The 27,657-nt window shown below is 42.8% G+C and overlaps 4 protein-coding genes and 2 pseudogenes across 12 annotated transcripts; 4 read left to right on the forward strand and 2 right to left on the reverse strand.

The window, feature by feature from the left end:
- Positions 1–2,114: 2,114 nt before the first annotated feature.
- On the forward strand, positions 2,115–5,164 carry LOC139563982 (heat shock cognate 71 kDa protein-like; annotated as a pseudogene).
- Positions 5,165–6,454: 1,290 nt separating this feature from the next.
- LOC139563977 (chymotrypsin-like protease CTRL-1) lies at positions 6,455–8,268 on the forward strand (annotated as a pseudogene).
- Positions 8,269–11,035: 2,767 nt separating this feature from the next.
- Positions 11,036–13,274, forward strand: LOC139563959 (C3a anaphylatoxin chemotactic receptor-like). The gene is made up of 2 exons (XM_071383050.1): positions 11,036–11,182; positions 11,798–13,274. The coding sequence occupies exons 1-2, from the start codon at positions 11,062–11,064 to the stop codon at positions 12,847–12,849; spliced, it is 1,173 nt and encodes a 390-aa protein (XP_071239151.1). The 5' UTR covers positions 11,036–11,061; the 3' UTR covers positions 12,850–13,274.
- A 339-nt stretch (positions 13,275–13,613) lies between these two features.
- On the reverse strand, positions 13,614–16,472 carry LOC139563973 (protein lin-37 homolog). 4 transcript variants are annotated; one of them, XM_071383080.1, is made up of 10 exons: positions 16,338–16,472; positions 15,934–15,987; positions 15,733–15,802; positions 15,541–15,588; positions 15,373–15,402; positions 15,188–15,273; positions 14,884–15,044; positions 14,634–14,765; positions 14,467–14,540; positions 13,614–14,292 (listed from the first exon to the last, which is right to left on the reverse strand). In XM_071383080.1, the coding sequence occupies exons 2-10, from the start codon at positions 15,965–15,967 to the stop codon at positions 14,205–14,207; spliced, it is 723 nt and encodes a 240-aa protein (XP_071239181.1). In that variant the 5' UTR covers positions 15,968–15,987; positions 16,338–16,472; the 3' UTR covers positions 13,614–14,204. The 4 variants fall into 4 exon arrangements, with proteins under 4 accessions (XP_071239181.1, XP_071239179.1, XP_071239180.1 ...); XM_071383078.1 differs by having other exon boundaries at positions 15,733–15,808; XM_071383079.1 differs by having other exon boundaries at positions 15,733–15,808; positions 16,187–16,349.
- Positions 16,473–16,493: 21 nt separating this feature from the next.
- Positions 16,494–25,278, forward strand: proser3 (proline and serine rich 3). 6 transcript variants are annotated; one of them, XM_071383025.1, is made up of 15 exons: positions 16,498–16,659; positions 16,772–16,849; positions 17,055–17,139; positions 17,249–17,417; positions 17,509–17,774; positions 18,000–18,151; positions 18,605–18,711; positions 19,231–19,316; positions 19,438–19,571; positions 19,801–20,015; positions 20,159–20,598; positions 20,683–20,899; positions 21,637–21,799; positions 22,332–22,413; positions 24,674–25,278. In XM_071383025.1, the coding sequence occupies exons 3-15, from the start codon at positions 17,129–17,131 to the stop codon at positions 24,711–24,713; spliced, it is 2,082 nt and encodes a 693-aa protein (XP_071239126.1). In that variant the 5' UTR covers positions 16,498–16,659; positions 16,772–16,849; positions 17,055–17,128; the 3' UTR covers positions 24,714–25,278. The 6 variants fall into 6 exon arrangements, 5 of the variants coding, with proteins under 5 accessions (XP_071239125.1, XP_071239128.1, XP_071239126.1 ...); XR_011672666.1 differs by having other exon boundaries at positions 16,494–16,849; positions 22,070–22,413; XM_071383024.1 differs by having other exon boundaries at positions 16,497–16,849.
- A 123-nt stretch (positions 25,279–25,401) lies between these two features.
- On the reverse strand, positions 25,402–27,252 carry LOC139563978 (alpha-crystallin A chain-like). The gene is made up of 3 exons (XM_071383086.1): positions 26,540–27,252; positions 26,117–26,239; positions 25,402–25,898 (listed from the first exon to the last, which is right to left on the reverse strand). Exons 1-3 carry the CDS (start codon positions 26,753–26,755, stop codon positions 25,731–25,733), a joined length of 507 nt encoding a protein of 168 aa, XP_071239187.1. The 5' UTR covers positions 26,756–27,252; the 3' UTR covers positions 25,402–25,730.
- Between the last annotated feature and the right edge of the window lie 405 nt (positions 27,253–27,657).

Genomic DNA, 27,657 nt, shown 5'->3' on the forward strand with positions numbered 1-27,657 from the left:
CCTCCAAATCGATCCCGTTCCAGAGTACAGGCCTCGGTGTAACGCTCATTCCTGAAGACGATAAACGCGAACCCGACCATCACCCCTAGTGAGACAAAACGGCGACTCGTCAGTGGAGAGCACTTTTTGCCACTCCTGTCTGGTCCAGCGACGGTGGGTTTGTGCCCATAGGCGACATTGTTGCCAATGAGGACCTGCCTTACAACAGGCCTACAAGCACTCAGTCCAGCCTCTCTCAGCCTATTGCGGACAGTCTGAGCACTGATGGAGGGATTGTGCGTTCCTGGTGTAACTCGGGCAGTTGTTGCCATTCTGTACCTGTCCCGCAGGTGTGATGTTCGGATGTACCGATCCTGTGCAGGTGTTGTTACGCGTGGTATGCCACTGCGAGGACGTTCAGCTGTCCGTCCTGTCTCCCTGTAGCGCTGTCTTAGGTGTCTTACAGTACGGACATTGCAATTTATTGCCCTGGCCACATCTGCAGTCCTCATGCCTCCTTGCAGCATGCCTAAGGCACGTTCACGCAGATGAGCAGGGACCCTGGGCATCTTTCTATTGGTGTTTTTCAGAGTCAGTAGAAAGGCCTCTTTAGTGTTTTCATAACTGTGACCTTAATTGCCTACCGTCTGTAAGCTGTTCGTGTCTTAACGACCATTCCACAGGTGCATGTTCATTAATTGTTTATGGTTCATTGAACAAGCATGGGAAACAGTGTTTAAACCCTTTACAATGAAGATCTGTGAAGTTATTTGGATTTTTGCGAATTATCTTTGAAAGACAGGGTCCTGAAAAAGGTACATTCCTTTGAGTTTAGATACGTTTTAAAAAATACATAAAAAGGATAGTAATGTGTTTGTTCAGATTAAATTAATATACCAGGAGTAACAGAATTAGATCATAAGTGATAAGGAATTTACCAGTACCAGTAGTTTGTGTGAGGTAGCTTTGTCTATTTAATCCATTCCGGATATGAGAAATGATACTTTTATCCTTTCACAAGAATATAGTGAGTGGCTGTATGACAGAATTAGGTACAGTATTTACTTGCCAAACATTTAAGAACTTTTTTTTACGACCAAATATTTGGGCCTCACCACATGATCTGGCCCTGTTTAGCATGTTCACCATTTTTCAATTTCAACAATCCCCCCTTGTTTCCCCACTGACTTAATTTAATGTATTAGTTAATTGTGAGGTAACAGCTTGAATGTATATCATAGTTCCTTCTCCAGCAGTGAGGTTTCTAAGGCCTTTACTGTTATTACAGTCCAGGCCCATAGTAACTGCATATTACACAATAGTGAAGTACAGTAGTAAGTATTTCAACACGGTAACTGCCCAGTACATATGATATTGGCTAAGTCCAGTTTTACTTAACAGCTCATTAATAATCACTTAATTTAATCCAACCCGTGTTCCAACAACAGATCTGTGAGCCATATTAATAGAATGTGTTGGTAGTTTGTGGGATTCAGCTGTCGAAAAAAAAGCCACTCTGTTAATACATCACTTTGACTTAGCCTGGCTGGTAACAGTTGGGTGTTGTATTGCCAGAAGGATCTGTGGAGAGGGGAGAACAGGATGAGGGAGGGGAGGGTGAGGGAGGGTGACCTGTTGGCTCTGGTGGCATGCTACTGGTGGTACTGCTGCTTTAAGGAGTTGCGGTGTTGGTATCACTCCCCTGGTTGGCATGTTGCCATGACAGCACTTTCTAGAACAGCTGAGCCCCGGGGATCACTTCCAATTTGGGGGCTCACGTGGGACTGCATCTGCTCTCTGTGAATGACAGGGACATTCAGGGAAGGAATACACACACTGTCAAAGACGTGCACGTGTGCATGCATACACACGCATGCACATACATGATCATGATGACCTTTATCACCAAAGGCTTTCAACACATGTTGAAACATTTGACTGTTGTCATCCAACTACCTGTTGCTAGCTACTAATAACTGATAATATTCAAAAGAGACGGTTTTATAACAATATCGTCTTCATGAAACGTATCTTTCAACATTCTTGTATGATACTGTAGGCCTACGTAATTCTCAAATAATTCAAGTAATTCTCCTCTCACTAATGAACTTTAATTCAGGTCTTGTTGTTGCCGGATGTCTTAAGGACTAGCAGCAGGCATTGATCTGGGGACCACATACTCCTGTGTGGGCATCTTCCAGCATGGCAAGGTGGAGATCATCGCCAACGACCAGGGCAACAGAACCACACCCAGCTATGTGGCCTTCACCGACACGGAGAGGCTGATCGGTGACGCTGTCAAGAACCAGGTGGTCATGAACCAACACCGTGTTCAGTAAGCACATCACCTCACCTTGACACACAGTGGGTAGTTAGATGAAGCCTCTAGTGGACAAAGGGAACAGAATCAAGGTTTATTTGAAGCTCAGCGCTGTAGCCTCTTGCCTGTTGTTATCAGTAGTCCCTACTTGAGGGCCTTAAAGTACTAGATTTAAATCCATCAGCCTCACCGCAATCCATTAGGGGGAAATGCAAAACTGACCTTAGACCAGTGTCCACAGACAAATTCATCCTACTTTTAAAAATCAACCCTACTCTGCCATCCCTGTGTCCAAAGATGCCAAGTGTCTGATTGGTCGTAAGTTTGATGATGCCGTGGTACAGTCGGACATGAAACACTGGCCCTTCACAGTGGTGAGCGATGGTGGCAAGCCCAAAATGGAGGTAGAGTACAAGGGAGAGAGGAAGAAATTTTTCCCTGAGAAGGTGTCCTCCATGGTGCTCACCCAGATGAAGGAGATGCTGAAGCTTACCTGGGCAAGGTAGGGAGTCTGACTAACCAAATGAAAAACCTCAATTCCAAATCTAGTCTTAGCCCCTACCCACTCCATGCACCCCATGTAGGTTTGAAAAGATTGGATGGGTATACATTGTATGTTAATAACTCCAACTGACAATCTATTTAGGGATGATACACACTAGACCTAACTAATATTGTTTTTCCCTCTTCAGCCAGTGAACAATGCTGTCATCACAGTCCCTGCCTACTTCAACGACTCCCAGCGCCAAGCAACCAAAGATGCTGGAGTGATCTCTGGACTCAATGTCCTGCGTATCATCAACGAGCCCACCACTGCAGCCATCACCTGTGGCCTGGACAAGAAGGTACAGGAACCACAAAACAAACAAAAAAACACTGGTTTGTACGACTCACACTAGGTCTGCTTGATTAGTCCTTTGAAAGTCCTACTGACTTAATTGCTCTCTCTTATCAGTTCGGCGGTGAGCGCAAGAGTCCTGTTCTTCGACCTGGGCGGCGGCACCTTAGACGTGTCTTTGAGGTCAAGTCCACCGCCGGCGACACCCACCTGAGAGGCCGCATGGTGAACCACTTCATCAGCGGGTTCAAGCGTAAATTCAAGAAGGACATCAGCGGCAACAAGAGGGCGGTGCGGCGCCTGCGCACTGCCTGTGAGTGGGCCAAGCGCACCCTCTCCTCCAGCACCCAAGCCAGCATTGAGATTGACTCTCTCTATGAGGGTGCCAACATCTACACCTCCATTACTGGGGCTCACTTTGAGGAGCTCATCGTTGACCTGTTACGCAGCACCCTGGAACCCATGGAGAAGTCTATGAGAGATGCCAAGATGGACAAGGCCCAGATACACGACATCGTCCTGGTGGGAGGCGCCACACGTATCCCGAAGATCTAGAAGCTTCTGCAGGACTTATTCAATGTGCGAGACCTCAAAAAGAGCATCATCCCTGATGAGGCTCTGGCTTATGGCGTCTGTAGGTATCTCAGTGCGTTGCAGGAAAATTTCACTGTGTTTCATCCAACATCTCCTCTCTGTCCTCCACAGCTGTGCAGACTGCCATCTTGGCCGGTGACAAGTCAGAGAGCGTGCAGGACCTGCTGCTGCTGGACGTCCCTTGGTATTGAGATGGCGGGAGGGGTCATGATCGTGCTCATCAAGAGGAACACCACCATCCCCATCAAGCAGACCCAGACCTTCACAACATACTCAGAAAACCAACCCGGAGTGCTCATCCAGGTGAGTCTTTTATCAGCTGCCAACATTTGTGTAAAGTAGCCAGATCACATATACCCTCCATGATTCTATCTAGTATTAATCCATTTCCATTATTTATTTCTCAGGTGTATTAGGGGGAGAGAGCCATGACCAAGGACAACAATATCCTTGGCAAGTTTGAGCTCACCGGAATCCCCCCTGCCTCCAGGGGTGTCTCCCAGATCGAGGTGACCTTTGACTTTGACATTGACGCCAACAGCCTCCTCAATGTGTCTGCGGTGGACAAGAACACCGGCAAGGAGAACAAGATCACCATCACCAATGACAAAGGTATGCCTCCTCAACCTTGAACCTCACGACATAATCAACTATATTATTTATTTCCAACCCTTTCCTCAAAGAAAAGAGTCCCAAAAAGAAAGAGAGACAACAGGAGAGAGTAGGAGATAATGAATGTCACATATGGGCAATTATATAATGATGTGTCTGTATCTTGTTATCCCCAGGACGTCTGACCAAGGAGGACATTGAGCGCATGGTGCAAGAGGCTGACCAGTACAGGGCTGAGGACGAGGCACAGAAGGAGAACGTCACAGCTAAGAACTCGCTGGAGTCCCTGGCCTTCAACATGAAGAGCACCGTGGACGACGAGAAGCTTGCGGAAAAGATCAGCCCGGAGGACAAGAACACCATTGTGGAAAAGTGCAACGAAGTGATCTCCTGGCTGGACAGGAACCAGGTAAACCACAGGGGGCTGGTGTAGAGTTCCACCTAGATTGAGTGTTCTTAGTGGTTAGCAATGGTTTCACATTGATGCATTTCCTCCCATGGTAAAAGTAGGCTTCACAGTATGTTTGAAACAAATAAATCATATAAGATAGAATATTCTGATCACCACCTGTGTCTCTTACCCTCTCATACTCTCTCCCTTCTTCTCTCGTCTCTCCCCTTGTCTTTATCTAGACGGCAGAGAAGGATGAATATGAGCACCAGCAGAAGGAGCTGGAGAAGGTGTGTAACCCCATCATTACCAATCTGTATCAGGGTGCCGGAGGCCCGCCAGAGGTATGCCAGGTGGTATGCCTGGAGGCTTCCCTGGAGGTGCTGGAGCTGGCTCCTCCTCTGGCCCAAACATCGAGGAGGTCGACTAAAATCCCTGACATCTACAGGAAAGAATCCACATCCTATCCACATCTCAGCTCCCAGGCTTCACACAACACCTACTGCAGACCTGGCCTGTGTCATCACTTCCCTTCTTGAGAACATCCTGTGTAATATTTATATCTATGGCAGGCTCCTACAGCCTTGTGCTGTTGTGCAGTTCACACAACCTTCACTTTAATCAGATTGAATATATCACAACCAATTAAGCTGGATTCTGATAAGCATTTTTTGTGTTTTTCTTTAACTTCCCCCCAAATACCCTCCCTGGGGTTAGATTTGACAAATTAATTTTGTACATTAACAGTTGTCACAAAGTGCTTAGTCTTAGAAACTTGTATGAACATCTGCACTATTGCTCATCGGAAAAGTTCCCTCAAAAGTGACATTCATCTTGTAGCAATCTTATTATGAAGAAGTAGAAATAGGTATGTATGTGATTATGATATGTGAAGATGTATATTTTGTTCCTGATTGGTTGATAAACTTGTCTCTTTCTCAAAACTTAATGGGATAAGATCCTATTTTCTGGCGGTTTTCTCAGTGGCCTCATCCTCATGGTGGTGTGCCCTCTGTTACAACCCTCAAATGTAGTGGCATTTTAAATGTGTCAAAGTATGATCTGGAATAGCAATTTGAACACATGTCCTTACTGCTACTTTGTATAGATGAATAAACAATATCTTCCTTTCTTAATAAAACAAATGTTTTTGTCACAGAGGGCTCCATAAAACATATGATCTGAATCCATAATGTTAATCAAGTGTTTTGTTTTTGATCGTTTTGCGGTCACGTTCAGCTGCATATAAACAGAATGGTCTGACCATGGTTTTCCACCCTGCTTGTGGGATTGCAACACACGGTTATAAGATGTTGTTGTTCTGCCCATCATCAGAACTCCAATTGGACAGCGTGATAAGAAACCAGAAAAATAGGCATCAAGGGCATTTCAGAGGACCAAATTTGGGGTCTGGGCATATTTTCCACTCAGCATAAAGACAAAAAATGATGACTGCATCTTTCCCTGGAATCATTGTGCAAAGCCTTTTTTGCTTAGGCCTGGTCCACATAGAGTACAGTTCACTACATGGCAAACAGAAGCGTGTATCTGACTGTCCCGGAGACGTGAGGTTTTCCCACCTGTTCCACCTGACTGTTCCCAGCTCTATCAGACCTTCGGGGAACCCGTGGGTGAGTGGGAGACATGACTGATGGGCCTGCCAGGGTATAAGAGGGAGAGGGACAAAGAGACGTCAAGCACAGTCTACTTCACTATGGCCATGCTCTGGATCGTCAGCTCTCGCTTTGATGGCCTCAGCCCTGGGTGAGTGGTGTCATCATCAACGTCTGGTAACATGAACTGATTTGATCTTTTTGATCCTTTATTTATTCATATAGGTAAGTCCTAATGAGATGAATAGCTAAAAGAAGCCCTGGCCAAAAAGGAGGTGAAGTGTTCTATTATACTTTGGTAGTTACTGAAGGCATGTCAGTCCATACTCTGAGGCCAATCAAAACGATGTAGGACTTTGGTCAAAAGTGGAACACTATATATGAGGATAGGGTGTTGTTTGAGACTGTGTTTGTGCCCTAGGTTGCGGAGTGCCTAGCATCCCGCCGCAGGTGAGCGGCTTGAAGATTGTGAACGGACAGAATGCCGTATCTGGCTCCTGGCCCTGGCAAGTCTCCCTTCAGGTAACCCCATCCAGGTCAAAAGCATCTCCAGGGTAAGTCCAGAAGCCTGGGGAGAGATCCGCTCACTTAACCACAACATGCCTGCCTGCTTCATAGGTTTTACCAGAGTTCTGAGATTCTGTTCACTTTTGAAGATGAATCACTTCACTATCTGTGTCTACATCTTTCCCTGATCCCTGTAGGCTATCACCCACCCCTACTACAACAGCCAGAACTTTAACAACGACTTGACCCTGCTGAAGCTGTTCTCCTCTGTCCAGATCACCTCCCGCGTGTCCCCTGTGTGCCTGGCCTCCTCTAGCACCCCCTTCCCCTCTGGAACCCGCTGTGTCACCACTGGCTGGGGCAAGACTGGCACCACCTGTGAGTGGCCACACAAGCTACTGAACCATTATTGATACATGATAGATTTACAGTTAATACAAGAGTATGTGCAAATGGATGGTAAAATACACAAAAACTGTTTTATCAGTAAACCAGTCAGCATGGGCATGGCTCTTAAGAAAACAGCTGCATCATAGCTAAAGGCCTAATGTTTGCAACATGATTTCCTTCCTCATTCTCAGTTAGTGGAAAGAAACTCCCACACACTGCACTTGCAAATATAGCACTATTGCATTATTTCCGGAAAAGTATGCACTCACTACAGTATGGTGTTCTGGATAAGAGCGTCTGCTAAATTTCTAAAATGTAAAATGTATTGTGCCAATGTTTCCACCTCAGCTTTCATTAGAGCACTGAGCTCCTTCCTAACCATGTCCCCTGTCCCCAGCAAGCCCCCGTATCCTCCAGCAGGTGGCCCTTCCTCTTCTGAGCCCTGCTCAGTGCAAGCAGTACTGGGGCCAGAACAGGATCACTGACGCCATGATCTGCGCCGGAGCCTCCGGAGTGTCAGGTTAGGACATGACCTCCCATGTCCTCCTGGAGCAAGTTGAGGCTACCTTTCTCCAGTCAGTTACTGAGCATTTCTCTCTAATCACTCTCGTATCATTTCGTCCAGCAATAACCTTTCACCCAAAACATGCACTATCTTAAAGTAGCCAGGTACAGATTTGTTTAACCAAATTCTCTGGCAATGGCATGACAATGGAAGTCAGATAGGCTACAACTCGGCCCCTAATACATAATCTATACCAGTGCCAGTGCTCCTAACCTCTCCTCCATCTCCAGGGTGATTCCGGCGGTCCTCTGGTGTGTCAGAGCAGTGGCGTGTGGTTTCAGTTGGGTATCGTGTCCTAGGGCACCACCAACTGCAACGTCAGTACCCCTGCCGTCTACTCCCGTGTCGCCTACCTGCGTGGCTGGATTGACCAGACCGTCGCATCCAACTAGAGTCACAGTGGACCCCAGCTGCAATAGCAGCCATGTCTCCTCACACAAACTCTTCTTCCTGCAAACAGTGGTCCCACAGATGAGTGTGTGATGTCACACAGGCTTGATCCGGCTAGCTTTCCCATCAGCTAGTGATATTTCAACCTGTCTCATGCACAGCCGCTCACCGTGTTGCCACAGTCTAATTGTTTTCAATGTAACTGAAAAAGATGCATTCAATTAAAGTTGTATAAATTTTTTTTCTGTTTGAAATCAGAGCAGTGCCGAGACCATTCAGGAAAAACATAACCATAACCATCAACAAAACACACACATGCATTAAAAAAAAACTTTGCATTCATTAATAGTAACCCTTGGATAGTCTTACTAAAACACATTTGGCAGTTATGTTATTTTTTTTTAAATGTGTGAACTGTCCTTGGGAAAGTAAAGTTTTTTTTGCCTCCCAACTTGTCCCCAGACAGCAAATATGGAAAGTATTAAAAAATGTGTCAAGCAAGCCATAACCGGGTTAAATATTTTCCTGGTATTTTACAAATGTTCCATCCCGAACATAAATGACTTGTCACACGACGAACCCGGTATTTCATGCCAAAACCGGAAGTGCCATTCTAAAGCATATAAATGTGTCTGGATTTGATTAGAGCTTTGATCGGCATGAACATCCAAGCCTGATGAGCCATACATCAAAGACATTTTGTGATCCCAAGCCCAAATGAGTGCCATTATCCAATACATTGTTTATGATATAGGCTACCGCACATTACACAAAAACATAAAAGCCAATAGATGTATACATGCTCTCTTGGGAAAATAAAGGAAACAAGCTCTAGTAGCCTAATCTTTTTGAGTGTGGACTGTATTAGTATACTGTATTGTATTATAAGTACTGGAATTACTGACCTCATTCAAACCATGAAGCTGGGAGAGAACGTGATGCTGGTGCAGGACATGAGGCCTACAAAGTCACATTTATATTTGGAAATATAATATGGCCTATTTTAAAATGTGTATAATTTGCAGGCTGACAGGCTTTCAAAACATTTGCCTTAATGTTTTACCATGTGTGTAATAGCCTACCTCCTCTTTCTCCATTGTTGCTTCATTCCTTCTTTGCTTTCAACAGTTAAATTAAATAAGTTTTGTTTTCCTTATCTTCGCCATTGTAATGACACCCTTGAATAATAAATATAGGACTAGAATAAGATGCAGATGGCTCTCTATTCACTCCATGAAGATTGACCAGTTATGGGTCTGAATAAATAACTGTCAGAGCCTACCATCGTGCATTCTCTCCTCTTTTAAACTCCCTGTGAGTTCCATTGGCTGCTGTAGGCCTATCTAACATTCAGCAAACAAGAGACTGTATCCCTCTTCGAATAGTCTGATAGTCTAATAATGATTTAAAAAATGTCCAGCAAGCTATTATTCTAGTCTAGCTTTTCCTGGGACTCCAAGAGCTAAGGACCATTTTTTTAAGGAGAGAGGCCAGTGGAGCATAGGTGATTATGCAAGAGACCGCTATAAATTAGAAGCTTAACCTATGCATAACCCATCATTCATTAGCTAAATGTAAGGCTAATACTGCATTTCATTTATTACCTGAAAGAGGTAGGCTCAAAGATCTATAGGCTATAGAATGCATTCAGGAAGTATTCTTTGCTTTGTCATTATGGAGTATTGAATGTAGATTTATGTGGGGGACAATTTAATAAGAATAAGGCTGTAACATAACAAAACGTGGAAAAAGTCAAGGAGCCTGAATACATTCGGAATGCACTGTACAGTATAACAATCTTGACCAGGATTAGGCCTATCTATTTTGGATGCAATTTGAATGGAATGGATGGAGCGAGAAAGACAGAAAGAGTATTTGCATGCACACTGATTTAAAGTAATGATATTCGAGTGATAGGCTGTTTTAAAACTCTGCAGCTGCAATTTAAAAATGCATCTTTACAGTGAAAAAAATGGTGACCCCGAAAACCAGATGGAGAAGAGTAAATTGGACCGCATTCAGTCCTTATATTACTGTAGCATAGGCTGTTGCAGCAAATGTAGTCCTACCTTTCACAAGAAAAAAAAAAGTTACCATGATGAGATGATACATGCATTGTGAACTGCACTCCAAACTGAGAAGCGTTGATGAGTTATCTGTACTTTACTTTGCTATTTATATTTTTGGCGATTTTTACTTTTACTTCACTACATTCCTAAAGAAAATAATGTACTTTTTACTCCATACATTTTCCCTGACACCCAAAAGTACTCGTTACAGTGACAAGAAAATGGTCCAATTCACACACTTATCATGGGGAAATCCCTGGTCATCCCAACTGCATCTGATCTGGCGGACTCACTAAACACGCGTACTTCGTTTGTAAATTATGTCTGAGTGTTGGAGTGTGCCCTGGCTTCCGACAATAAAAAAAAAAGTTAAGAAAATTGTGACGTCTGGTTTGCTTAATATAAAGGAATTTGAAATTATTCATACTTTTACTTTTGATACTTAAGTATTTTTAAAACGAAATACTTTTACTCAAGTAGTATTTTACTGGCTGATTTTCACTTGAGTAATTTTCTATTAAGGTATCTTTACTTTTACTCAAGTATGACAATTTAGTACTTTTTCCAAAGAAGCCAGATTTAGATATGGCATATAATTTAAGAATTCCATTTCACATCATGCTGATCCTGTTCATATAAATAAATCATTATAAATTACCGGTTTCTCGCAGTTATTCATACTGGGAAAATGGAGTAGGTTTGACAGGGAAATCTCGGTAACCCAGTTCCTGTTATTCAACCCTACGCCATACCATCTTCAAATATGAAATAAGACACTTTAAACTTTGAGAGGATGTTTGAAGAGAAAGGGAGGGAGGCAGAGGGCGACAGCGCGCGCACGCGAGAGAGAGCTGTTTCATTTGTGGCGAGAGAGTGGATGATATTCATTGCTATAGAGAATAAGATGGAAATGGGTAAGACGCTTTATAGTCTATTTTTTTCTACCCTTATGATCTCTGCACCGGGTGCTTTAACTTTTCATTCAGACTGATGCTTCATTTGTAGAAGTAGAGTTTCATGACAAACATGCAATTCTTAATGTCAACTCGATTTTTGTCAATTGCTTTTTACTCATACTTTTTTAGAAACACCTATGCATTAGAATTGTTGCATTATGAGTAAATAGAGAACATATGAGGGCTAAGTCATGTACTAAATGTCTTCTATAAATCTAATGACTTTCCTTGTTGAAAGTCATACCTGGTCATAGTAGGTGGGAAATTGATGAAAACTGGGGTAACAAATTACCACAATGTAACCTTCTCTTTTTCACCATTCCATTGGGACATTTCTTGTGAATAATTGATCCAAATAAACAAATAGATATTTAAGGCTTATCTATAGCAGTGCAGTAGACGTGTGCAAGGTTGCACAAAATATACACTATTTTGCAAGATACTGACTTCCCTTTCAGATAACATCCGTTTCAAATAATCTCTTATAGACAAGTCTACTAATCAGCACTATATTTAAGACTACAATGTGTCGGAGCCTAAAAGACAATTGGTAATATTTCTTTCTAATTTCAGAAAACTCTACCATGGTATATTCCGATGTGACAACTGGGATGGACATAACATCTCTGGTTGTCTACTGTGTGGCGTTTGTGCTTGGCCCCACTGGCAACGGCTTGGTAATCTACGTGACGAGCTGCAGGATAAAGATGACTGTCAACTCTGTTTGGTTCCTCAACCTGGCCTTGGCAGACTTCCTCTTCACTTCCTTTCTGCTCCTCTATATCATCAACATCGCCCGTGGTTATGATTGGCCTTTCGGTGACATCCTTTGCAAGTTAAACAGCATGGTGACTGTGCTCAACATGTTCGCCAGCATCTTCCTCCTGGCGGCCATCAGTCTGGACCGCTGTCTGTCCACGTGGGTGGTTGTGTGGGCCCATAACAAGTGCACGCCAGGCAGGGCTGAGGTCATCTGTGTGGGGATCTGGCTAGCCTCATTGGTCTGCAGCCTCCCATTCACCATCTTTCGGAAGATCATACACCATGATAATAGGACAATGTGCAGTTATTCATTTCCCCATTCTTCCACCTACAGGAACTTGGTTGTGTTCCGCTTTCTGCTGGGCTTTCTCATCCCATTCCTGGTCATCATAGGCTCTTACATTGCCATATGGATACGGGCCAGGCGCCTTCAGAAAGGAAGAACGCGCAGGTGCCTCCGGATCATCATCTCCGTTGTCCTGGCCTTCTTCATCTGTTGGATGCCCTTCCACGTCTTCCAGTTTCTGGACATCATGGAAGAAGACAACCAAGGCCTCAAGCTGGTCGTGCATATAGGGATTCCCCTGTCTGCTAGCCTGGCATTCCTCAACAGCTGCCTGAACCCCATCCTGTACGTCTTCATGTGTGACGAGTTCCAGAAGAAGCTGCGTCAGTCCGTGCTGCTCGTATTCGAGAGCGCTTTTGCAGAGGACCACGGGATGAACTTTGTGTCATCAACGCGCTCCCTGAACTCCCATCTCTCCCGGATCTCCCGTAAGTCTGATTCTCTGGCTCCAGGAGAAAGAGGACATTTACACCCCACTGGTGACCAGTCTGATAGTAAAGTGGAAACTGAGGTGTGAGACATCTGCAAAAGACAGGGCTAGTACATCTGTATTACAGAGTAACTTGACTGTATCTATACTGTAGTTATGGGACTTGAAATGGTCAGTAGCTGTTGTCATTGTGGTTTTCATGGTGGTAATCAAATCAATCAAATGTATTTTATAAAGCCCTTTTTACATCAGTAGTTGTCACAAATTGCTTTAAGAGCAAGCAATGCAGATGCAGTTACCAGATTTAACTTCTGTTATAGTGATGTTGAAGTTATGGAGACCTTATTTTGATGTTATGGGAAAATTATGGGGATGTTATGTTGACATTATGGGGAGATTCTCACAGAAATAAACAATAACATTCCTAAAACTCTAATTTCAAAATCTTACAAGACTTCGACCAGACGGATCAATTTTGGTATCAAAAATAACTAATAAAGGTAATTTATTAATTTCTTTGTTAATATTTTGCTTGTAGCTAATATAAGAGTTGACTCCTGAAAGGACTCTTTGAAATCTGACCAAAGAAAAACACTTACAATTGTTTTACTTGAGACAACATTCCTTTGTGATCCAAAACAAACAGAACATTTATTGCCTGTATGTGATAGATATCTTGGACCTATTTCATCCATGTGGACTGTGTTTCTGACCTGCAGATGACAAGATCCTTCTGAAAAACCCTCTCCCAAAATAATTGCTGTGGAGAAATCCTTTGAATTACATTTCATCAATCAATTGTAAAAACAGCACTGGCAGATATATTATAGCGATGAATAGATTACAATAGCTCTTTACAACTTTTTATAAATCTTTTTTTTCTTTCAGTTTACATTTTTACATTTTAGATGTGTGAGAGACTTTTCTTTTGAATGTTTAAACAAAAAATATTCACAAGAGCACTGCTTGTCTGGGAAACTGGTGATCCTAAAAACACAAATATTTACCACTGGAAGCCTGGAATTAATTCAAAGTATCCCGGAATTTAGACAAAATGTTGCACACTACTCAACCTGTTCACAAACTTTTCATGACACATTGTTGTGATTGACAACAGACTATAATAATGCATTACCAGATATTCTGTAATATGACAAAAAACATGTAATAATTATTTAAACAGATGAACTTGGGCCCACCAGAAGCATCAACTTACTGAAAGTATTGCTACATTTTCAAAACGAGGACTTTGGGTCCCTAATTGTAGCAGTATATGGTAGAAATGGGCTCCATGAGGCTCCTCTGACATTGTCACACATAATGTCCTCCTTGGGGAGAGGACTAGGGCAGCGTCCTGGGATAGATGACTTCCCCGTGGCTCCTACCTGCTCTATTCTTTTCTCCTCCCTCTGCTGTGGGATACTGCCCTGGGGGATTCCCAGCTAGCGGTCGTACATCTCCTTCATCTCTTTCAGGATCTTGATGCTCTCACTATACCTCAGCTGATTCTTGTTGGACGCTTCTTTCCATCTGAACAGTTATGTATATTAATAAGATTGATCGCAGCTAGATAAACAATGTTTACATTGTGACAGAATTTGTATCAACTTTTTTCCCAATCAACATTACATTCGGTTCAATAGTTGATATTCGACTCCACAATCTATTCATGTCAACAAAGTTAGCTTTTGTGATTAGACTTACTTTTGCCTGATCTTTTTCCAGCGTTCTATGTGGTTGTATATGAGGGGACCAGACACAAGAGCTGTATCTGTAGACTGGTGACAAAGACAGACAGGTTGAAGCAATCAACCGTTTTACTGTGGCAAATATGAAAATGATGGCTAGGCGTAGCAGATGTTATACAGTACCTTGCTGATGATAGGCTTTTCTGTGGGCGGGATCCTCAGATTGACAGGATCTCCAGAAGGGTTGAGAGGACAGGAGGTGGGCGGAGGAAGGCGATACACATTCTGTCCCTTACCATTGAGCATGTCTGCAGCCTGGCAAGATGCAGGTAAAAAGTGAGAAAACAAATATGGACAGAGAGCACTAATGAAAAATATATATTTATGCCCACATTGTGGGCATCTTTGTCCTGCTTTTTGGTTGTGAGCTTACCTCCTCTTCCCCCATGCTGTGTGGGGGGCTTGGGGATGCAGCTCTCTCTCTGACCGCCGGGTTGTTCCTCATCCAGGCCCGGCAAATGGGGTAAAGTGGGGTACTGGTGGTGTACTGGGCCAGGTCCACACTGCGGTCAAACAACTTGATAATGTAGGCATCTAGCAGAGGGAGGATAACAAATGATTGTATATGTAGGTGAATATCTAGAGCTTGAAGGGTAGTCAGTGAGTGAGAGAGAAAAGGTTTTTAAAAGTCAAACGATCTGTGTTTGGCAGGGGATTGACATCTGCAGCGGACTTACTTTGTTTATGTTGGTTACTCTCTGTTAAGCTATCATCCATCTCTTTCCGTTTCTTCCTGCGGTGCTGTGGGAACCGTGACGATGGCCTATAACATCAACGATGAGGGAAAGGGGACAGGTCAAGGCCTTTCAGTGTCTAACAGCCACACAGTCAGATGTGTTTAAAAAACTCAAATAAGGCTTACCGCTTCCCAGCAGAAGATGGAGACACATCCCTATGGAAGAAACAGGCAATCGGAATAACTACAGAAGTAGTGGAACCACAATAGGCTATTGAGTGAGTCTCAATAGCATACTTCATTTAATATAAAAAGTTGGAATACCAGAAGGGGAAAAAAATGTTACAGCCATACTTGCTCAGAGACTCTTCTGCCATCTTTGTCTCATCTTCATTTTGTTCCCTGGAAAAACAGCAAAACCAACATTTCCCATCACCTAAGCTTGATTAGAAAGTGCACAGCCAAGGAAAGGTTCCGGAAGCTGTACGTTTCAGTGTCAAGCCAGTTAATGTACTGTATCTTTCCAAATAAAATAAAAACACCAACCTCTCACTGTCACTCTTCTCTACCAGCCCCTGTAATACTGCATCTAGTCGGCTGCGTGCACCACTCCCCTCTGCATCTGACAAATATAAATAAACAGTCGACTTTACTTAGGAGAGATATAATAATTCCAGTAGATAGTGTTAGGTACCACTGTATCGTCAGCTGAATGGGTTTTTGGTTTTGAAATGTTCAAGCGCTCACCTGGCTTCTCAGTCTTGATCTTGACGTGATGCATGATCAGTCTACCCGTTCACACTGACATTCAGAAATCCCCAAAACAAAAGATAAAATACAAGTTAGTTGGTAGCTAGTTACAACGACAAGCTTGCTAAAAAGATTATGTACAGGGAAATACTGATGCAAAATATGTAGCTAGATATTAAATGACCCAAGAGGACTGTTGTTGTGCCTGGATGCCGTAGCTAGCTAAAGTAACTGGTTAACGTAAACTAACGCAAATTGAAGCAGTCTTTTCTTGAGTAAGCGTGTATATACGCATTATTCGAATTATGTCTATTTGATACATAACTTTCCATCGGCAGAAAATGATTGTAGAATTAATGTCCAAATGCCACGTATCTATACATAGAACATAGTTTTGTTACCCTCCAACAACTAACAGGCTGGCTGGCTGGCTGTTTGGTTGGTTGGTTGGTTGGTTTGTTTCCGCGGCGGTCGGATTTGTTTCAGAAGACTTTCCTCTTCCGCGCGCAGGTCGCTTCCTTTCTACTGGTTGTACAATGTGGAGTCGATTACACGAGTATCATTGGTTCAAATCAATGTCTGTCACTTACCAACTTTTTCTAGATTGGCCAGAATCGATCGTTGTCGATAATGATGTTCTCGGTAAAGATAAACTCTAGATTATTGAATCTGTCAAATAGTTGAATAAAAGGTTATCCTGCGAGGAATGTACCATTTACAAAGGTAGAACTAATTGTCTAGACTATGCATATGATTTTACTAATCTAACAATTTTATTTCGCCGTTTGGTTGCCCGGTAACTGATACAAGCCCAAACCGGATAAAAACCCGGAAGGCGCACCATGTTTTCCTTTCATTGAATCAACCCAGGCAGTGATCAAATCGAGATGCTCAAGTAACATTTACATGGAAAGTACGTGCTTTTAAAAAAGTATTTAATACGTAATCGATGTCAGTGATCTAACCTTTCTAAATGAATAAAAACAGTTTTAAACTGTAATGCTGTTAGCTAGCTAATTAGCTAGTTGTCTCTTTTCACTCTCTTGTTAAATCAAATGCGTGTGTGCTATGCATTTACCCGACACACACTTTAACACTGTCTCATCCTATGATTATAGCTAAGAGTTGTCTACATGTGGGCTATAACACCTCTCTGCCCAGTGTGTGAGTTGGTGCCGGTGGTACTGTCAACATGAAATCCAGGTGAGACGTGGAACAAGTAATTAGGAATGCAGAGCTACCGTTTTCAAACCAGAACGATATGTTTTTACCACAATGAAAATGGTCACCTTTGTCTCTCTTGCTCTCTTAGTGGTGCTGCTCTGTTCACAAGGAAGAATCCCTTCCCGCCAGACCCACCTCTGGGAAAAACACATTACTACCCCTCACGCACCAAGAAGCTTCCAAAGCAACAGAGGAAAACTGTAAACTGGACTTCAGGGGCTGTCGGGGTCTTTTCCAAATACACATACTCCAATACAGTAAATAAATGTATTGTCATTAGTCTCTTCATCAAACTGTAGCTTTTTTCCTGGTTTGTCTTAGACCCTGAGCCCTGTTCTCCTTGCCCAGCTGTCCAGCCCTCCTCTCCAGACACACTCACTGAGCCCAGAGGACCAGTGCTTCCTCGGGGCAGCCAACCACTTTGTCTTCTGTCCTCCTCCTGCCACAGAGGCCCAGCCTAGTTTCTTAGAGTCCTGGCCCTCCACTGACCTTGGGTCCTCCCCGGGCAACACTGCCGCCTCCCCGAACACAGACACACTGACACGGGACCCGACATCGGGAAAGTCCCTGGTCTCCGCTGGGGGAGGAGAGCAGGAAGATTCTGTGTTGGCAAAGTATGCTTAATACTATTTCTAGAATTACATGATGGTAATTTGTTTTATTTGTGACATGTCATACAGCATTTGTGACCCTGCATCCTTATGTATGTCTTCATTATAGTGTGTATCATGATATCCACAATAAGCTTGCAGGTGATGAGTTCATAGGATTTTTGTATTGATTTATGGTTTCATGCCCTTTACATGTCTCATTAGTAACTACAATAATTCCTTTTCCAGGTACATTGAACGCTTTCGTCACGGAAGGCCACAGAGTCGAGAGGAGCGTCAGCAGATGTCGGCAATGGTGGGAGAGGGCCAGCAGCCTTTCTGGTGGCTGTCCTCCTCCCCGCTACCCACCAGTTCTACACCCACTCAAACCACTGACAAAGGTACTTCACTTGGATCATTCATTATTCTTTACATCTCATTGAAACTCACTAAAAGATTTGCTGGCTCTATAAAACAAGGAATCTAGTGACTGTTGTGATGTATTTGACCAACTGTCTTGCTCTGCTCTCCATTTCAAATCAAAGTTTATTGGTCGTGTACACAGTTTAGGAGGTGTTATAGCGGGTGCAGCGACAATCTTATGTTACTAGCTCCTAACAATGCAGTCAAATAATAAAATAAAAAAATTTAAGGAAAGAAATCAAGAACGTCGGGGCGAATCCAATTAACAACCCAAATAGCACTGAATCAAAATGCAATCTATACACCGGATGAATATGTACAGCAGTAGCTATATTAGTGAGATATATCAAGTATATAAATAAATATGCTGTATGTATAAACAGTAAAATACAATGTCTTCTCGTTCATTCCCTATTTCTTTATGTACACAGGCCTTTCCCTTAGAAAAGACTCAGCCACCACCCTCAGTCCAGTTGGGCAGTTTCGGCATGGCACCACCCTCTCCCCATGCAGGGGACTCCTTGGTCTTAGTGCCATGGTGAGTACATCATCGTCCTGTTCATGCTCCGTCCTGGTAAGTTTCTTTTTGAGATGGTGAGATATATTGGTATTAGACAGGTGTATGTAATTCTGTCAAGTGTGCAAGAGCCAGAATGGCTGAGATGTATTAGAAGAAAGACTTCCCATGCAGAGTGCCGCTCCTCATAAATATTTGCATACCAACACCAGACGACATGTTCTGCCCAACCACTGTTTATATGAACTAGTTAGAAGCTGTTCCCTTTGATTATGCAACTGTGTTTGATGCCTTCGTTAATACCCCTTCTGGTCAAAACATCGCTCCATATCCAGCTTGCTGCATATCCCTGAGGGAATGAGTTAAACTCGATATGCAACTGACGTGAGCTTTTATAGAACTGATCCATAAAGCGTGTTCAAAACAGAACCCGCTGAGGGCTCAGTTACACAACATTGTGAATGTTGGTGATAGAAATGGTGACAGGAGATGATGCCTCTGGTGCACTCACTGGCCTCTCTCTTTCTGATGCCCTGGCAGGGCTTGTCAGACTCCTCTCACGATGACCTTGGAGACTCTGAGATACAGCATCTACAGGAGAAAGCCAGTAGACTGCTACACAGAAGGTAGATATGCTGGGAGGAATGGAATACACTGAGCAGGGTTGGGGTCAATTAAATGTAGTTCAGTCAGTTGCAATGAGGAGACTTGGATTAGTCTTACAAAAACTAAATGTTATGTTTTCAGTGAGCACTCACTCAGTAGTGGATCTATTCCCATCAGCTCTGAGGGCCTGGGCTGCTCCAATTTTTCCTCCCCTGTGAGCATAGATGAGCCAGTCCGAAGGCCTATAGTTACCAGTCTTATCGACTCAACCACTGGTGAGCCATGGGGGTTGGGAAGTTCAAAACATCTGATTTGCATGAATTTCCCTTGTCTCAACCACATGATATTGCTTTTTCAAACTCCCAGAGCCACTCTTATTCTGTGCTCTTGCCACGTCCCTCATTTCTCATGGTCACGATTTAGTTTCCTTTTGCAACTTTCTTTTCTCACTTTATCTGAATACACATATTGCAATAACTCTTCTTGTGTAACCGCTTTCTCAAGTTGTGGGGAACCTAAGCTCAGCAGACCTCTATGCTGGAACCGCTCCCAAACCGTCTGTGGTTGGTCCCCCTGACCCCCGCACACGCCCAGAGGAGGACATCCTGTTTCAGTGGCGTCTGAGGAGGAAGATGGAGCAGGCCAGTCAGTGGGTTCAGTCAAACCCACAGCAGGGTTACGCCTTTCATCAGCACTCTGTCAGCTGGCAGGCACACAAGGTACTTACCCCCTTGTCTACTACACCTGCTATTAGAAAGAGGTTTTGAAGTCTCTTTGAAATGTCTGCCATTTGTGTGGTAGTATTTTCCAATGCATTTAGCTAATCACAGATCATATGATTTGATTTGTTCCCCTTCGTTAGGTACAGCGGAATCCTCTCCCTGCCTATTCCTCTCATAGAGTTGCCCCCTCCCTCCCCATCTCCAGCCCCACCGTCTCTAAGTTGCAGTCGGATTCCTCGGCCCGTCCCCACATGCACCTTCTCTGTGACATCCTTCCTTGTACCACTCAGCCCCACTCCCCTCCACCCAGCCACCAGAGGAATCCAAAGAGGAGTGAGGTCTCTGGGGCCGACCGGACCGTCAGGCAGCCCAAAGCCCAGTCCAGCTCCACAGACACCTCCACTGAGGAGCCCACTAGTAAACATGAGTCCTCGCCACCACCGCCTGCCTTGTCTGTGACCACAGAGGAAGAGTGGGTAGTTCAACAGAGGAGAACCGAGAGGACAAAAAAGGAGACACTACAGAAGGAGAGGAGTGAGAAGCGGACAGGGCCTTCCTGCAGAAAGAAGAAATCAGCCAGGTATGACCTGTATATAAGAGGGGTGACAGTTTGACTGAATGACATGTGGCCCAGTCTGTAAACTCAATGACAATATCTCTGTAGGTGTCACGTTGGTGACAGGGACCATGCTGAGAGGCCCAGCTATGCAGATTGGAGTGTGAGCCAACACCCCACCAGAGGTAAAGACAGGGTCACCCCATGGAGGGAGGAGCCCAGCAGAGACTGGGGGCAACAGGAAAGGGGGCCGGGGATAGTGAGAGAGGGCTGCCCTGGAGATCGTGCTCCACCACCCTCTCCCATACACAGCGCCCTGGGTCAGGTCAGTTAACACTGTGGGTCAGTTGAAAAATATATGGCAAATAGAAATCCGAAATGGATGATGTTGAGAGATAGATGGGAAGGGTTGAATGGAGCTGAAGGGTGGGACTAATAACAAGATAAACAATGTAAAACATACGGGATCTGTAAAATGTATATAGGTTTGGAACTTTTGTGAAATAGCACAGTTACAAATAGAAATCAAACTGGATGGACATCAGAAAAAAGAGGAAGGACTAAGAACAAACAAGATAACGATTGTAAAGTAGACTGTCTGTAAAATGTGTATAAATTGAAGGTAAAAGCCAAAGTGTTTATTAGTTTACTCCAATTGGGGGATCGGTGGTAGGGTTTGCGGGGAATAATTATAAAGGTATATTCTTTAAAAAAGTATGTATGCCTATATAGGTATGTATATACAGTATATGTATGCATGTGTGTATGGATATATATATTTACCCCCAAAATATATGGGGGATTGGAAATGATGCAGACAATTACATTGATGGAAGCAACATTCTTTCCCGCAATATTAAGCTGATCCACCCCTAAAAAACTAAAAAACAAACACCGTGGGTCATCAGCATCACTGATGCTAGATGCCATTAACACATTGAAGAAAGGCTGTTATGAATTTAAGTCTTACAATAATATTAATTTACTTTATTAATTTATCCAGGTTAGTTTAATTTAAATAAAGATATTAGCTGAGTAAAGCATATTAATTTACCTTGGCAGGTAGTTTCAGAGGTACTGTTCCTGACCACGGACTCCCCGGACCCGCCCAGAACCCCTGTGTCCTCTGACTCTCCCAGATACGCGCCCCCGCAGTCCCCTGCCCCGCCTCCCAGTGCACAGCAGCCCCGGGAGGTTGTAGCTCAGCTGCTGCAGGAGGCTGAAGGTGAGACTGCCTGGTGCAGTGGGGACTGCTGACCTTAACTCTAGGTAGCAGAGGTGGAATAGACTCTGGCTGTATAATAGTGTGTGTATATATAGCCTCCAGTCAAGTTCCACCGGGACTGAATCCTAACTTGAACTTTTTCCTGAATATCCCATTCCTATACATGCATTTCTTACTCTAAATAATAAGTTAGGATTTTTCCCTAAATGCTAAAAGGGGTCTTTTGGGCGGCATAACAATTGAGTGATGCCACTGTTCTCTCTGTTACAGGAGTACATTGACCGTATGGACCAGTGCCAGTTATCTATTTTCACTTCACCTTGCTTGTGTTCATGTGTACATTTCTGGCTATTTATACCTGTGTACAGTTAACATGTGCTCTAATATAACATATTATGAACTCCTGTCATAGCTTTGTTAGAAAGTAGCTAAAGTTACAACAAAAAGAATCGGTAATGTAATCAAATGCTCCTGAAGTTACTTTTGTTATCTGCACAGTGACATTTTAACTGCATATCTTTTCCCCCTTAAGATTCAGATGAGCAGGAGTTTAAAGATGACCCCTTACTGAAGGTCTTAAGGCAGCAGAGGAAGTGGGTGAAGGAGCAAATCAGGTAAAGAACTGGTATATGTTCCCTAGATACAGTACATCCTTCGTCATTTATTTCATTGACCTTTACTCATTAAGATAATGAACTTAAAATATTTTCAGAGTAATTACAGTGCCTTATGAAAGTATTCACTTTTATCCACATTTTGTGTTAAAGCCTAAATTTAAGTTATTAAATCTTTACAAATTAAAAGCTGAAAAATGTCTTGCGTCAAGTATTCAACCCCTTTGTCATGGCAAGCCTAAATAAATTTGGGAGTAAAAATGTGCTTAACAAGTCACATAATAAATTGCATTGTTTCACAGTGCAATAAAAGTGGTTAGCATGATTTTTGAATGACTACCTCTATGTACCCCACACAAACATTTATCTTTAAGGTCCCTCAGTCGAGCAGTGAATTTCAAACACAGATTCGACCACAATAGCCAGGGAAGTTTTCCAATGCCTTGCAAAGAAGGGTAGCTATTGGTAGATGGGTAAACAAAGAATAGGAAAAAAGCAGACGTTGAGTATCCCTTTGAGCATTGTGAAGTTATTAATTACACTTTGGATGGTGTAACAATAACAGTCACTACAAAGATACAGGTGTCCTTCCTAACTCAGTTGCTGGAGAGGAAGGAAACCACTCAGGGATTTCATCATGATGCCAATGGTGACAGTTAGAGTTTAATGGCTGTGATAGGAAATTGCAGGGGCTGGATCAACCACATTGTAGCTACTCCACAATACTAGCCTAAATAACTGAGTGAAAATAAGGAAGCCTGTACAGAATACAAATATTCCAAAACATACATCCTGTTTGCAATAAGGCATTGAAGTAAAACTGCAAAAATTGTGGCAAAGCAATTCACTTTTTGTCCTGAATACAAAGTGCTATGTTTGGGGCAAATCCAACACATTACTGAGTACCATTCACCATATCTTCAAGCATAGTGGTGGCTGTGTCATGTTATGGGTATGCTTGTAATCGTTAAGAACTGGGTAGTTTTTCAGGATAAAAAAAACGTAATGGAGCAGGCGAAAACTTGGTTCCGTTGCTTTCCACCAGACACTGGGAGATTAATTAACCTGACAGTAACCTAAAACACAAGGCTAAATCTACACTGGAGTTGGTTACCAATAAGACGGTGAATGTTCCTGAGTGGCCGAGTAACAGTTTTGAATTAAATCTACTTGATGATCTATGGAAAGCCTTGAAAAAGTTTCTCGCAATGATCAACAACCAATTTGACAGTTTGAAACATTTTGAAAAGCATAATTGACCAATGTTACCTAATCCAGGTGTGAAAAGCTATTAGAGACTTACCCAGAAAGATTCACAGCTGTAATCACTGTCAAAGGTGCTTCTACAAATTTCTATATTTCATTTTCAATAAATGTGGAATAAGTTCTAAAAACCTAGATGGTTGAGATTTTTTTATATATTTTTTTATCAATTGTGAATTCAGGCTGTAACAACAAAATGTGGAATACGTCCAGGGGTATGAACACTTTCTGAAGGCACAGCCTTATTCTAAAATGGATTAAATAAAAAATGTTCATCAATCTACACACTATCCCATAATGACAAATCAAAAACAGGTTTTTAGAACCAGACAATGACCCTAAGCACACAGCCAAGACAATGCAGGAGTGGCTTCAGGACAAGTCTCTGAATGTCCTTGAGTGGCCCAGCCAGAGCCCGGACTTGAGCCTGTTCGAACATCTCGGGAAAGACCTGAAAATAACTGTGCAGCGACGCTCCTCATCCAGCCTGACAGAGTTTGAAAGGATCTGCAGAGAAGAATGAGAGACACTCCCCAAATATAGGTGTGCCAAGCTTGCAGCGTCATACCCAAGAAGACTCAAGGCTTTAATCGCTGCCAAAAGTACTTCAACAAAGTACTGAGTAAAGGATCTGAATACTTATGTGATTGAGATTTTATTAAATTTTTTGCAAACATTTCTAAAAACCTATTTTCTTTGTCATTATGGAGTATTGTGTAGGTGGGGGGGGGGGGGGGGGGGGTGGCAATTTAATCCATTTTAGAATAAGGCTGTAACATAACAAAATGTGGAAAAAGTCAAGGCGTCTGAATACATTCCGAATGCACTGTATAGTTAAATCATGATGTTATGCTGGTTTTTGTCTTTGGAGTAAAATGTTACATTTTATTTTCTCACATTGCAGACCCATTTGATTCCTAGAGTTATAGAATATTTGGCTATGCAAAGTGTTGAAGCAACCATAGAACATGCTCTAAAAACATGTTTTTTCTTTCAGTGAGGTGGACTCGCTGTTGGATGAATTCCAGGAAGAGTGAGCACTGGTGGTGTGCACGCACACATGGAACAGAAACAACCAATCTATTCAACAGCATTTTTATTTTATTTTTGTACAGAAATATATAGTGCATTTATTTTTTACTAATTCTCTTACAATAAATAGTTAGAAAATATACAACAACCTTACTGTTGGGTTTTGTGAACATACTTAAATCTCTGAGTGTTAAAACATTTACTCATGACTTAGACACACCACACAATACAAATCAACATTTTCAATGGTTTTATATCATATTTACAATGAATGGTTCCATAAAAACATTTTAAGATTGAGTTAAATAGGATTCTTTTGGATGAGGGATGCTTTTAAATGAGGAATCTGTCCTGTTAATATGTACAAACCTCAGAGAGAGTAGGGAATTTTAATGGTGTGATGGCATAGTTAATGGGTGTTTTGGTACAGGCAGGCACCAGTTCCTTGGTGAGTGTTTGATATGTCTGGAGGAGTGTGCCTGTATTTGTGTGTGTGTGCATAGTTTACCAAGCTACCAATTACTTCACACTGAAAGAAGTTAAGCTACAATAAAGTTACCTTTAACTACATTTTTATTTTCTTTACTAAAATTCATTTGAAAAGAGTTCACTACATCAAACTACTTTGTGATAAATTATCATATTTAAGTTTGAAATGTCAGACTACAAATTGCAAAGACAGTTCACTCTGGAGTAAGATGTTAACAGAATGTGTAATTTAGCATATTAAACAACTATGTTTCAAGTGAGAACTAGAAGGGAGTAATACTGAAAAAGAAAGGAAATGATTGCTTACTACACCCATATTTAATTTTCTATTTGCAAAAAAAGTAGTGTAATTCCAGTAGTTAACTTCTTTTTTTGCCATGTAGTGTAGCTAACTACTAAATACTACCAAGATTTGAACTGCCACCAAGCTACTGCAAAATGTAGTTAAATTACTAGTTGAACTACATGTAGTTTACTACTCCCCAACACTGGTTCCTATGGATTGTGTGTGTTTGTTCCTAGGGCGTGTATGCTCATGGTTCTGAGTGGGACCGGTGTGTGGAGTTCTCCCCCTGCAGCATAGGGGCAGATATGATGAGGATGCCTTCAGGCGACACAGCCGACTCCAGAGCCATGGAGTCCACTCCCTCTGGAATCCTGTAGCGCTGGTTGAACTGTCTCGTCACCAGCCCTAACCCATCCTGCAAACACATGTTTATAGTGAACACGGTCAGTGAGGAATGCTCCTTTTCAGGCTAACAAGTGGTCTGGTTTCCAGTCTGGTCAGTGGTTGGTTGAAGCAGAAACGGACTGCATAGTAACCAGGCTATATTCAATGTCTGTCATCACAAACTATGGAAGTGTGATTATGAATAGAGAACAACTCTTGCATAATACATGCAACACAGTAGTTGCTTACTTTTTTCTCTTTGTGTTTCCCTTGGACCTCCACAAACTCTCCTGTCACTTTGACCATCAGCTCCTCTGGGTTGAAGTGTTTCACATCAACCTGAACTGTGAATTGACTGTGGTCACAACACACCTGGCAACAGGGGAAGATACCCAATATTACTACTCAAATTGACACTATTGCTGCTCTATTACTGCTGGTTTAATCTACTTCTATGTAATCCTGTTCAAACGATAAGAAAATGCAAGAGCACCTGCCGTAAATGGGCATTCATTAAAATGTCAGTAGAATATAGAACGTAAAACACAAAATTAATTAATCAAGGCTAACTCATTGATACAGAACAAAGTCATGAAAAATGAATCCAGAAATTGTTTGATCAGTGAGAAATTAGAGCACTGCATGCATGCAGTGTAACGGGAATAAACCTACCTGTGCAGGGCCAGTGTGCTCCGTCACTGGGGTGAGCAGCTCCGACGGCGTGAATGAGGACAGCCCGAATGTCCTGTTCAGCCTGGGAAGAAGAGGCGGGAGGACCCTCTCCCATGAGATACCACTGGTTGGCAAAGTGGGTGGCAGATCAAAGTCCATTTCACGTCTGAGGTCAAAATAGAATATCCAGTGATTACTACAGCCTTTCACACCCATATGTGCCGATGATGTTACAAATATTCTAGGCCACAGGAAGAAATAGCAAATGGGAAAAATGATAGTCCAATAAATGTAGGTCTACTCGAGAAAATATTAGCCTAATAGAAGTTGTTAGAATGAAGCAAGAAATAATTCAACCATAATATATATATACACTGCTCAAAAAAAATAAAGGGAACACTTAAACAACACAATGTAACTCCAAGTCAATCACACTTCTGTGAAATCAAACTGTCCACTTAGGAAGCAACACTGATTGACAATAAATTTCACATGCTGTTGTGCAAATGGAATAGACAACAGGTGGAAATTATAGGCAATTAGCAAGACACCCCCAATAAAGGAGTGGTTCTGCAGGTGGTGACCACAGACCACTTCTCAGTTCCTATGCTTCCTGGCTGATGTTTTGGTCACTTTTGAATGCTGGCGGTGCTTTCACTCTAGTGGTAGCATGAGACGGAGTCTACAACCCACACAAGTGGCTCATGTAGTGCAGCTCATCCAGGATGGCACATCAATGCGAGCTGTGGCAAGAAGGTTTGCTGTGTCTGTCAGCGTAGTGTCCAGAGCATGGAGGCGCTACCAGGAGACAGGCCAGTACATCAGGAGACGTGGAGGAGGCCGTAGGAGGGCAACAACCCAGCAGCAGGACCGCTACCTCCGCCTTTGTGCAAGGAGGAGCAGGAAGAGCACTGCCAGAGCCCTGCAAAATGACCTCCAGCAGGCCACAAATGTGCATGTGTCTGCTCAAACGGTCAGAAACAGACTCCATGAGGGTGGTATGAGGGCCCGACGTCCACAGGTGGGGGTTGTGCTTACAGCCCAACACCGTGCAGGACGTTTGGCATTTGCCAGAGAACACCAAGATTGGCAAATTCGCCACTGGCGCCCTGTGCTCT

Source organism: Salvelinus alpinus, chromosome 35 (assembly GCF_045679555.1).
Source record: "Salvelinus alpinus chromosome 35, SLU_Salpinus.1, whole genome shotgun sequence".
Classification (NCBI taxonomy): Eukaryota; Metazoa; Chordata; class Actinopteri; order Salmoniformes; family Salmonidae; genus Salvelinus; species Salvelinus alpinus.